General features: G+C 41.2%; 1 protein-coding gene across 1 annotated transcript; it reads right to left on the bottom strand.

Moving 5' to 3' along the window:
* Positions 1–305: 305 nt before the first annotated feature.
* LOC143099269 (arrestin domain-containing protein 4-like) lies at positions 306–8,158 on the bottom strand. The gene is made up of 9 exons (XM_076262368.1): positions 7,917–8,158; positions 7,324–7,612; positions 6,998–7,067; positions 6,609–6,756; positions 5,840–5,942; positions 5,360–5,616; positions 4,901–5,063; positions 1,490–1,644; positions 306–1,366 (listed from the first exon to the last, which is right to left on the bottom strand). The coding sequence occupies exons 2-9, from the start codon at positions 7,601–7,603 to the stop codon at positions 1,334–1,336; spliced, it is 1,209 nt and encodes a 402-aa protein (XP_076118483.1). The 5' UTR covers positions 7,604–7,612; positions 7,917–8,158; the 3' UTR covers positions 306–1,333.
* Positions 8,159–12,354: the final 4,196 nt, after the last annotated feature.

The raw sequence follows: 12,354 nt of genomic DNA, 5'->3' as shown, positions 1-12,354 counted from the left end.
TCAGAATCTTTCGAGTTTTATCTGTTTGTCTCTGAATTTTGGAATTTGGGTTCTAGTAGCAAGAGAATTTGCAAGGCAGTATTTTAAACAAAGCAAAATGTTGGTAGGAGTGTGTAAGCATTATGACACAGGTCCCTAATTTGAGTGCAATTTAAAATATTTAGTACTCAGGAAAACATATACATGTTCCTTACATTTGTATTAATACAAATAAACTAAGAATGTCTTTTTCTCATTTAGTACTCATATATGACCACACACACAGACACACAAACACAAATTTGTGGCAATTACTTGATCGCGTGGACAGGGAAAAGGCTGTTTATTTTTCATATACAAAAAAAGGTCAAAGTACAAAGGATGAAACCCATTGGGTTCGCAATGACAAATGAATGAGCATCAATGTGCCATTCTGCTACAGTCCATTTCAACAGTAAACATTAGTGTTGTCTGCTTTAGGCTTTGTTTCCTTTCAGCTCACATATCTAACACAGTTTCTCACACAGACCTAGATATTCCAGTTTCTATCATACAAAAAATCTGATATTGAACACTGTCCTGTTGTGATTAGTTACAAAAACAAACCGAGCCTCTGAAACAGGCAAGAAACACTTGAGTTTCCCCTCCAAAAAATATAATCTCCTCACAGTTTTGTATGTAGTGGAATGGCGTATGTAGTGAGAAACGGCTGTCTGCAGTCTGACATTGTCCAGTGTTGAATCAGTGTCCACCATTAAACTGTCCATGGTGTATAACTGATACATTCCCTGCACCAGTCCAGTCAAAGTGTGCTCAACCTGCATTATTTGGCACTTAAAAGGATTCAAGAGGTTCTGCAAGGCGTGTTTTAGATGTGCACATTGGTACTGTCCGATTAGAATTAAGGCACTGTTGACAAAAGCTCACAATAAGAAAATAAAATACAACACATATTCACGCATTTGGGAGATAAAGGCACAGCGCACTCCACATGAAAAACTTCCCTTTTTTGGTCTTTAAACTGTAAATTAAGTAAAGAATACTCTCACTGCCAGGTTCATATGAAAATCTCACCTCTCAAAGTTAAGTCCAGAACACTTGAAGTGTACTGTTGTGTGTTGTGTTAAAGTGCTTCAGTTGATTTAGTTGTGTGATTTCTGTCTAATTCCCACTGCTGTTATACATCAACAGTATGTGAAATTATAATTAAGACCCCCAGTACAGTGATTGTGTACAGTGACCCAAAACCACTTGGTCACCATATCTCTGTGACCTTACTCAGGGTTCACAAACTCTTACTGGAAGGCACAATGTAAATCTTGACTAAAAAGTGGCCCATTCATCAGATGCTCAGTCAAACTTCGCCTTGTGATGGGTGTGGATCCAACTGAGAGAGGAACAGAGGAGTGGGGGGAAAGAGAGAGAAAGTTAACTCAGCAGTGACTCAATGTACACTCCGGTGAGGGATCAATACATTTAAAGCCTTTGAAGACATAGCAAGGTGACTGACCTCAGAGTAAAGAGGAGGGGGCTGGAATCGGAACTCCTGGATGTAGGCAAAAGCTGGCCCCCCCAGTTGCCTCTCCAGCTCCTCGGACTGCTGGGAAGAGGGGCTGTGCTGGTCAAACTCAGCCTCTGTCACTATGTCTGCATAGTTAGGTGGGGCTGGACGGTGTGGGGAAAAAGAGAATGGTGAGGTTAGAAAAAGATAAGGTAAGATAAACAAAATAAAGGTTATCCAGTAATGGCCCACTACAAATACCACATGCACTCATAACACTCTCAAAACACATCTCGTGTCAGTGAACCTGAAATTCTTTTTTGCCACCCCAGATATGTCCAGATAACCCAATCTCTCTCTCCTGCCCCTTTTTCTCTACTAATAGGCTACGACGTGATTGCCACTGGACAATCAATGTGCCACCACATTGCAAATCATATGTAGTATGGAAGCTACAATGTGCCTGTAGAAATCTTTAAGCATGACTTCATCTATTTAACTCTGGCTTGCTTCAAGGGAACAAAGAGTAGGTTACTGTCTGACAAGTTTCTCCAAAGGCTTTACAAATCTTAAGGACCGTTCACACCAGTAAACCATAACTATAACCATAACTATAACCATAATGATAAAAGCGTCACACTGGCCAACGATAAACAAAGTCTCTTCTTGTGTGAATATGATGGCTAAAATGTGATGTGTTCTGATTGCTTTGTATCGTTCCTAAAATCGCTCTGAAAGTGATCGCCAATGATATCGTTCCTCATGACGTTATCGTTATAGTTTATGTGTGAACAATATTTTTTTATAGTTATTGTTCTTGGTGTGAACGGTCCTTTATTCTGGCTAGTGGCTCACATAGTTGTGTCTTTCAACCTCAAGGAGTAATCTCTAACCTGGGCTAAGGAGTTGCCTTTCTGGAATAACTAAAAAGCCAAATCACTGACCTGACAGATAAGATAGATAAGACTTTGGAGAAATGTGACCAGGCATGGCAAAACCAGGCTCAAGTCGCAGAGACGCAAGTCGCGAATTTTAAACTAATTTCAAAATGAGTGATTTTCGTTTTTTTGCAGAATGTGCAAGTTGAACTCCTAAAGAAGCAATTACATGTTTCAGATAACAGCATTGGTTGCTTTAAAAGTGTATATTTTGTCTTTGAAAATGGTTAAGTTTCAGGAAGTAAACCAGCGTTTGAATTGGGCGTGACTATTAGTGTTCTTTTGTTCTGTCGGCCAATCAGCTGTATGCTAGAAGTAACCTCATGGCTACTTACTGAACCAGCATGCTGTTTGTTTACAATTGGAATGGAGATGGACAAAGCACAGCGGATTGCAGATAAGCTAAATCTGATGATGAAGGCGACTGCATTACATTGGAGAACATCCCTAATCTAGAGCTGACCTTAGCCGAAGATAATTACAACGAGGAAGAATCTCTCGGTCTGGCAGCAGAGGAGCTAGATCGTAAGATATCAGATGCTATTTCCACAGTTACATTTGACGGGGATAAAGTTTGTGTGTTAGAAACTTTATCCATTGCTACTAGCTAACGTAGGCCTACTGTCGTTAGCTATTGGCACCATAGGCTACTAGCCAAAACCCATTATAGATAGTTTCGGTGGGCAATTAATTTGAATAATGTGAGAATGTCTTGTTTTGACTGACGGCAGAGTGCCTTGCATCGTGTGTGCATTCAAATTTTGGTTTGGTTTTGGTTTGACAGGGTTTGCAAACATGATCTCATGTTTGTTTAGTTCACGTTTTAGACTATTTTATCCATTGCTAAACCTGCTAAATCCATTGCCAACCTCAGGGTTCCTACACATTTTCCATTTCAAAATTCCATACTTTTTCCATACTCAAATTTTCAAACTTCTTGGTACATTTTTTGTTTTGTTTTTTAAGTATATTTTTTGGGCTTTTATGCCTTTAATGTGACAGGATAGTGGAGAAAGACAGGAAGTGAGTGGGAGAGAGAGTCGGGGTGGGATCCGGAAAGGACCACGGGGCGGGAATCGAACCCAGGTCGCACGCGTACGGTGCAGGTGCCCCAGCCAGTTGCGCCACGGACGATTCTAGACATTGTCAATGGAGCGTTCTACTAGCATTGTCAATGTTTATTATTAACTTGGTAGCCCTTGGATACTTTTCGTTGGGGGAAGTGCTGTGTTGGAAGATGCACTCACATTTTTAGTTCTCTGTAGATACAGCATAGCCTACATATGTTGGAGACTAGTGCACTGCTGGCAGAGGCCTCCGAAATCACCATAAACAATATTTGCAATAACAGTTAATCAGATATGAAGTATCCATGTCTTGGTATCTTTTACAAAATCAAAAAAGTCTACCAGTGTTTTAGCCGAAAATAGCAGAGCTACGCAAACATACCAGTGCACAATGGTGTAGGGCACTTGCATAGAACAGGGGTTCTCGATTTGGTTTTGGTACCAGGGTCCCCTTGTGGGAGAATTTTTTTTCTGAGGACCCCCATCGTATGTTGACGATGTGGACTGACAGTTAAGCTACACAACAGTAGGAATGGTTCATTATGACCTGAGTGAAGTGATTAGTACTGTACTAATTAATCCATACCCTAGTTTCTTTTTTCCATACTTATCCAGACCTGGAAATTACTAAAATCAAATTCCATACTTTTCCAGGTTTTCCATACTGCGTAGGAACCCTGCAACCTGGTGCCTTGCACTGGGTGTTAATTCAAAATAACATGGTTTGCAAACGTGCTCTCATGTTTGTTTTAGACTACTTTATCCATTGCTACTAGCTGGTTCTGTAACCCATTACAGATAGTTTTGATGGGTCATTAGCATCATATGATGCACTGCAGGCTCAGATCAGTGACCGTTACAGGCCGGAGGTTTTATCTTAATGTCATGTAAATGAGGACCATTGTGTTCCCCTCCCATGGATTGAGGGAGAAAGTAGTCAAATTGAAAAGCCTGATTTCTCAGCTTGTAGCTTTGAGATGTGTATACTTTAAAATGGCTACAACTTATTCAAATATTATCAGATCTCCATGAGTGAGACATCATTGGATAGCTTTGAAACACTTTCAGAATCTGTAAATAAATCAAAATGTCTCTGGGGAGACATGTGCCTGGTTTTCCCATGCCTGGTCACACATTATTCACAATGACTGTTTAGACTGCAAATACTGACCTAACCCTGATTAAAATGCAGTCTTTGAGTAACCATCACATGGCCTACAGGTACTATATACTTTCGTATGTTACATAAAACAGTACATACACATAAGCATGCAGGTTAAAGTGTGTGTGTGTGTGTGTGTGTGTGTGTGTGTGTGTGTGTGTGTGTGTGGTTGGGTGGGTGGGTGGTTGTGTGTGTGTGTGGGTGGGTGGGTGTGTGTGTGTGTGTGTGTGTGTGTGTGCGTTCGTGTCCTCACCTTCAGGCAGGTCTGGCAGAGCGAGTGTGAGCCAGCTCATGTCCGCACTGAACTGGCTGCTGACGCTGGAACTGCGGCTGCCAATGCCATAGTAGGGGATGGTGCCAACCACCACAGGCAGCTCCACTTCCAGTTTCCTGGCCCCCGGGATCTGGATGATTACCTTAGCAAAAGAGAGAGATAACGCAACTGGGTAACGTAATCCTCCAACTATCAAATAAGACCTTCCCCCTTAAGGCAAAAATATTTAGACAATTTTGACAAAACTACTGGAGTTCCACTGTTAAATCTATAATTACAGCTGTCATTTTGGAGAACTAGTGAGACTTGTTGTGAAACCTCTCTTGCTAGGGAGTATTCATGAAAAACCCAAAAGTGACACAGCTCTTGGAATTATGCACATTTAGCACTCTGCAGGGCAAGAGGCTCTTTGAGCGTACAAGATAAGGGTTGACTTACTGCGAGGGAGTACTCCACTCTGATGATGGAGGAGTTTAGGATGGAGGGAGAGACTGGTGGGATTTTCAGTGGTTTTCCGTTCCAGGTTTCGGAGCTACCAGAGGCCAGGTGGTTTCCTCTCACACTTGCCATCGCCTGTCTGCAGCTTCGGGACTTCCCTCCAGACAGGTAGGTCTGTGTCTGGTAGATGACCGCCTTTGGCACAATCAGACGAGATGAGCAGTTCTCAATCTCAGCATATATTGGGATGGACTCTCCTGTAAACAGACAAGAATGAGACAAGATTGAGACAAGAAAATGTACATACCGTGTTATGGTTATGGAAGAATTCATGGAAAATGTTATTTTGTTGTGGAAAGTTCAACATACTAGATGAGTCATGTTTTACTACAATGATTAATGTCTTCACAATGGGTGCTATGTTTCACCCCTAAATGTTGCGCAACAAATCTAGGTTACATTCATGGTGGTTACACTTACCGTTGCAGTAACCCTTCCGCTCAATGTCCACTCTTAGTGAAATAGGCCCAGACGTGAAAATCCAAGCGCCAATCATTTTTTCACTATTTTTAGAAACCGGACACTGCAGGGGATAAAGTAGGAGTACAAGGTCATAAACACCATGGACAAGCACTTTTATCAACAACACTTTCAGTAAGGCCTTTTTCTCAGAATCTATATTTTCTATCACACACAAAAACCTTGAAAGCAAGCATGTTTGCTGACATTGTTCTTCTAAGCAACTAACACCTTGATATTTATTCAGTATACATCACAGTATAATTTGTTTGGTCTTAGTTAAGTTGAGTATCACCAAGCTCTAGCTCCTCTTATTGTGACTGACCATTTCTAAAGCTTTGTTGAATTGATTATCTCAATTTCTAAATGAATATCTGTAAAGGAAGTGGTCAAAAGGCCTTAGGCCTGCCACAATGGTGGTTGGTTTGGTGGTTGCTGACTAGAGTAACGCACATAGAGATATGCTGTTTCTGTGCTGTAAATAAGCCCTTGCCAACAGTCAAATAAATTACACCATCAATTTAAATAAAATCTACAAATTGTATCAAGCATCTCTACCATACTCATGTGACAACATGTTAGGTTAGTTTATGGCTCAGTTTGAGACACTTTTCTTGCTTCTCTTTTGTGGAGCTTTGGTGTTTATTGGATTAGAATTGCGGATTGAACCTTTCTGTACTCATTCTGGCAAACTCAACACAGCAGCCATAGAAACTTCCCCATCTCTCACCAGTAGATGTGGGGAATTCACATCAACATGAGCAACGACTGGGAAATCTCTGCTGACAGTCGTGTTGTGATGTGTAGGCCTCTGCAGCACAGCAGTCATCCAGTACCTTACACTTCCATACTTCCCAGAGAAAGAGGCCACTAGGGGTCTGCAGGGACACAGAGGAAACATGAGTGGCCTTCACACAGCAGTACAGGTGAGAGGGTGGTCAAATAAGTTTGGGCACAGGGGGAAAATAACCTTATGAATGCACATGACCGCACACACACACACACACACACACACACACAACCAAAACAACTCTTCTCAGATTCCAAACAATCATTTACTTCATGTCACTCATTTATTGTCATGATAAGAGGTTGCTATGCTACCCTACCCATACTCACCTTGTTGGCAACTCAAACTGAAAGGGAAACGCATGGCGCCCTGCAGAGAGACAGATCCATTCTTCTGACCCTGCTTAAACAAAAAGACCCTTCATCAGTAATTAATTCATCAGAAATCATGTATGACACAGACATCAAACAAAATGTGTCGAGACGACTGACTTGCTACCACTGTTGATGGTAGTATCTGTAAATCATTAACAATCAAAGTACATAGGCCGTTCTTTCCGCATGTGACATTGATAATGCATTTATTATGGGTTCAACTGATGAACATGTCTGACATGAGAATGTGTGACAGTAGCCTGCAAACCTACAAAACTTACCTGTCGGTTCACAAATGATCTGGGCAATAGAGAGACACTCAATCTCCTCCTTGACATTATGTGATAGAGGTGTCCTTGCAGATGATAGCAATGATTTTCGTTGAGGTCCCTCATTCCAGCAAACTTGGGCGAGTCCACTGACTTCTAGCTTGATGCCTTTGATGTTTGTCACTTCAGACACCTCGACCAAAACATGTCCAGACACAGTTTCTCCTGCACAGTACACACTCCTCTGTTCATTAGTCAAAACAATGTGCAGTGTCTTCACTTGGTCTTGCATGATGAAACCCTAGGTGGAAAGAAAGGAAACAACATCACATCAGAATAACATTGTTTCACACAAATCTAGCAGTCACGACCACTGTAACAGTGGGTGAGGTGTATCTTTGGCAGGTAAACAGCTATCATTGCTACTGCTACACGACCTTAACTAGTCAATAACGTGGCCAATACATTGACTAAAGAGTAGGACATCAACACGATCTGGATCATCTTGTTTTCAATACATGTCAAGAGGTACATTACTTATACCACATTACCTCTTGTGCAAAGAAATAATAAAGGGCTATAACAATCTATTCATAACAGCTTACCTTGACTCGTGGATAATAGGACTGTCTAGTATTTCATAAGGAAGTGGAACAGATACAAGATGCCAACGGTGCTAATTGTACGAATCAACCATGGACGTGCACACAGACTTTCGTGGAGTTACTAGGCACATTTTACACATTCTGGAACGTTGTGCTACATGCTTTCCTCCCAGCCACAATGGAACAAACAGGAAGTACTATAACCACACCCACAAAATGTACGATGAGATAATGATTGGTCTATGGCTCTAGAGTCGACCCCAAGCGTTGTACAATGAAGGAGAGCTGTAACGCCATTGCGCAAAAAGCTGTGGATCTCCGTGACGACACGAGCACATGCCCAAACGATGTGGTTTTCCAACCTGCGTGATACAAGCAATCCCTCCAATAAGGGACGCGCGTTTGCACGTGGACAGCTCTGTGATTGGCCAATATGAGACACATGACTACTGATATGTTGTCCTACTCCACGTGGACAGCTGATGCACAAAGACTAGGCTGTCAAGCGTTGTACTAAGTTTCCATGGAGATAAGGATGGATAAAGCCGGAGGCTAAGGGACGGTCTTGGTGAGCTAAGGTGTGTTGTACCTTAGATGTGTATTATTGGCATAGGCCTACGCAACATGTAGCCTACATAATAGTTGTCTATACATTGTTTACCACATAAATCAGATATGAAATTATTGTATTAAATAATAATAAATAGTTGGCTATGCTGAAACCTTTTGCCTTTAATGTGAAAACTAGGTAGTCTAGTTTATTTTGGAGATAATATTCTTAATGCCTAATTATGCAGAAAAATTATATCACCTCTACATTCCAGAAAAAGAGGGCATGAGTCAATAAGAATGTGTTTTACTCTTTATCACCACCTAATGGTTTAAATGTATACTATGCACTAATGAAATTATTTCATGTGTTTTCCCTAATGTAGGTTGATTGCCTCTGTGAAATAAATTAGGATTTTTAAAATACATTTTAGATAAAATATATATTTACAAAAATGTATTATTATATAAATAATAGGATTTTTTCTTCTCTGTCACATACAATATAAAATGTCTGTAGCCTGATTATTTGTAGCCTATTTGACGAACAAACCACTACTACTGGGAGTAGCTCATTAGATCATATACACTATGTGTATTTGTTTTGCATGGAAACATCCTCCAATGTGACATGCGCTAGAGGGAAGTTCTTGGTATTCTTCTGAGGTCAATCCCCAGAACTCAGACGAATAAAGCTTAAACAGTGCACTGAAAGGTAGTGGACCTAAATAAACCCCCATACATTGGGGAAAGAGAGTGGCATTGAAAAAGTGTGATATGGTGCATGGTATGATGAGATTATTCGGCATGAACGAGAAAAGCGAGGTCAGAATCAGGTCGCTGTGTGCAATAATCTCAGTTACAGGCACCATCAGTATGGGAAATGTGAGGGTTTTCAGCTTACCTAGTGTGAGTGTGTGTGTGTGTGTATGTGTGTGTGTGTTTGCATGTGTGTGTGCATTAGTGCAACAGACAGAGTGTGTGGCGAGAGAGAGAAAGAGAGAGAGAAAGAGAGCGAGAGAGAGAGAGAGAGAGAGAGAGTGCTTTAAACTCCCCTGTGGGCTAATAGATTCGAGATGACATGCTCTCCGCTTCCGTGCTGAATGTTCACTGAACTTTCTGGCACAGAGGCTGCCTCTAAAGTGGGTTCAACCAGAGGTTAATATAAACAAACAGTAGAAAATGGAGAGCCAGGGATTATTAAATGTTGGGATGACTGACAAATCCCTCATTGCCATTAGCCTTTGCCCCCCACCTATAACCCCCCTTTCCCCCCAAAATACCGTACCCTGTATTCACTGTATTTTGTTCAGAACACGTATCAAAGTTGAAAGTTTGTGGCACCGGGGGCAGAAATGTATGCGATTGTGACTCAGACATAACACTATTGCACTTAGATGTTTTTTTTTTTCTTTCAGGGGGGTGGGGGTGTTCACACAGTTTGTCATGAAATATGTGTTGACAAGGAACACTGAAAGGTGTTTTGCAGTATTAAGGGCTCATCTGGCGTTCATCTAAAACAAGCAATACAAACTGGCATGCTGAATAAATCCATTTTAGCATATGTTTTTTGTAACACAGTAGCTACAACTAATAAACATAAATATGACGGAAAAAATTATATAACACATTGATATAAATTGTGTTGTATTTACTGCTTTTTGAGCAGGGTGACACTGGACCTCATAAAATCACATTTACAGTACATTGGTCCTAAATAATCTCTGATTAATTTATTCAGTTAAAGTCTTAAAATCTGTTGGATAATTTAGCACAGATGCAGACACAAGTCACCTTAAAGATTAACACATATTTAACATTGAACAAAGCCGGATAAATAACAACCAAAATGTATAGCTCCAACCTTATAATAGAACAGCCCACCCCAAACATTAGCTTTCTGGAAATGTTCTTTTTGTTGCCCTCTAGTGGGTTAAACTATTCACTACAGTTTTTTGTCCAAAGCGCCACATGATATCCACTCAAGTGTGGGTAAACATATTTGGATGTCTCCTTTCTGTCTTGTCCAAATATTTCTCACAGTCAGCATATCGACTAACATAATCAATATAGAACCAGCTCTGTTTAATTTGTGTATTTATAACCTCTCCAGGTACTGTATAATACAGTAGGTCTGATGCGTTTGCATGCCTGGCTTGCATGGAAAACATCTGCAGCAGGTCTTTCAAGCCCAGGCTCACAAAGAAAGAGTTAATTCAAGGATGTGAACCGCCCCTGTCGGGCGGCTGAAATTTATCACTGCCAGCGCCAATGTGCAAATTTTGTGATGTCGACGGTGCATTGTTAACAGTGATTGTCATCTAATTAAATCGTGGCTCGTCACAAGAGATGCTTTTTATGCTGAGATAAGCATTGGGAGTCTACTCAAGCATTCCCAAGATCAATAAAGATGTTCCCTTCTGGATTACGAATCGTCTGAGGGTTACATGAGGGCAGTAGAATTAATTAGGAAGGAATTCTTATACTCCCCCCACTCCACCCCACCCCACCCCACCTCACACACTTTAACTTTCTGACTAGCTAAAGGGAGGGGGATGAGGGGCATTTAAATGGTTTGATTTCAGCTTCAGATGACTTTCATGTTAATTCTTTTAAGGAAGCCTCATCTGTCTTAGAGCAAATTAAAATGTTAAAAGTGAAACCAATTTAAAGCTGCAATTATGTGTGTTGGCTTGTGTTGTATAATTCAGGGCCCACAAAGAAGCAGCCCTCAAAGCCATTGGTGATCATTTCACGAGTGGAGATAAAAAAAGGAAAACACAGACAAACTGTGCTATCTAAATTAGACAGAGACTGAATCCCCCCACAACAGCCAGCACGACTTCAAATGCACTTTGAGCCCAATGAACAGCTTCAGGATTAATGTCATGCAATGTTTTTGTATGTTTTCTCTCAACATAATGTCACCTAGGCAGGTAGACATTTGCGACACTATTCATTTTATCTGAACCTTCTTAAAAGAGCATCACCACCCCTAACCTGTGATTTTCACATCTCCGAGAAAGGCAAAAGACAAACTTGCCGCACTGGACTGGACCTGGCCCATAACTGACCCAGAGTCAGTTGCCGTCTGAGATTGTTGTCAGTCGGCTGTGAGTCTTTGCTGCGGTAGAATAGAATGAGATGGGATAATAGAGCTGTTTGAGCTATTGTGTGGTGAGCAAGAGATGGAATCAGGGACAGAAGAGGGAAAAAAGAGAAAGAAAGGGGAGAAATGCTAGTTTTGATTTCCCCAGCTGTGCACAAGACCTCACCTGGCAGGGTGATCTTTCATGTGTTTAATATGTTCGCTCTCATTGACTTGACATCAGATAGGGCCATGCTCCATCTGTGTGTTTGTGTGTTAGTGTGTGTGTGTGTGTGTGTGTGAGTGTGTGAGTGTGTATGTGTGTGTGTGAGTGTGTATGTGTGTGTGTGTGTGTGTAAGTGTGGTGCCTCGGCCACAAAAGTAGCCTAGTAGTAGACTAGAGTGTAAACATGTGCCATTCATGGGAGAAATAAAGCTTCACTTTTATTCCCAGACACATTTTCATTTTTATTCCCAGACACATTTTCATCTGGATAGAGTGGAAAATGACGAGATGCTCCACTGTCCACAGACCCATATTACTTCACACTTCAAGGGCTATGGCTGGCAAAGAAACAGCTGCTGTATACTGAAATGGCTGCCATAGGTAAAGAAAAGAGAGGCTCCTTTCTCACCACAATGCCTTGTACACAATGATGCAGAAACCCCCCCCCCCCCCCCACAACACACACACACACACACACACACACACACACACACACCATTGCTGTAGTTGTGCATATAGAAGTGTTTAAACAAATAACTGGCTGGATGAGAAAAGTGTGTGGTGATTACAGGATT

Source organism: Alosa pseudoharengus, unplaced genomic scaffold (assembly GCF_046254945.1).
Source record: "Alosa pseudoharengus isolate Yale_2024_CS ecotype anadromous, Long Island Sound unplaced genomic scaffold, YU_APseudo_1.1 YU_APseudo_1.1_scf_10, whole genome shotgun sequence".
NCBI classification, from domain to species: Eukaryota; Metazoa; Chordata; class Actinopteri; order Clupeiformes; family Clupeidae; genus Alosa; species Alosa pseudoharengus.
The sequence above is the reverse complement of the archived record's forward strand: the minus strand, read 5'-3'. Positions and strand labels throughout refer to the sequence as shown.

Bases quoted from the DNA above. Each gene is read 5' to 3' on its own strand.
- LOC143099269 (XM_076262368.1), bottom strand. From the start codon at position 7,603: ATGCAAGACCAAGTGAAGACACTGCACATTGTTTTGACTAATGAACAG. The intron at 7,068-7,323 runs GTAAGTTTTGTA...TTGTTTAAGCAG, and splicing joins GATCATTTGTGAACCGACAG to GGTCAGAAGAATGGATCTGT. The intron at 1,645-4,900 runs GTGAGGACACGA...CACACCGTCCAG, and splicing joins TCTGCCAGACCTGCCTGAAG to CCCCACCTAACTATGCAGAC.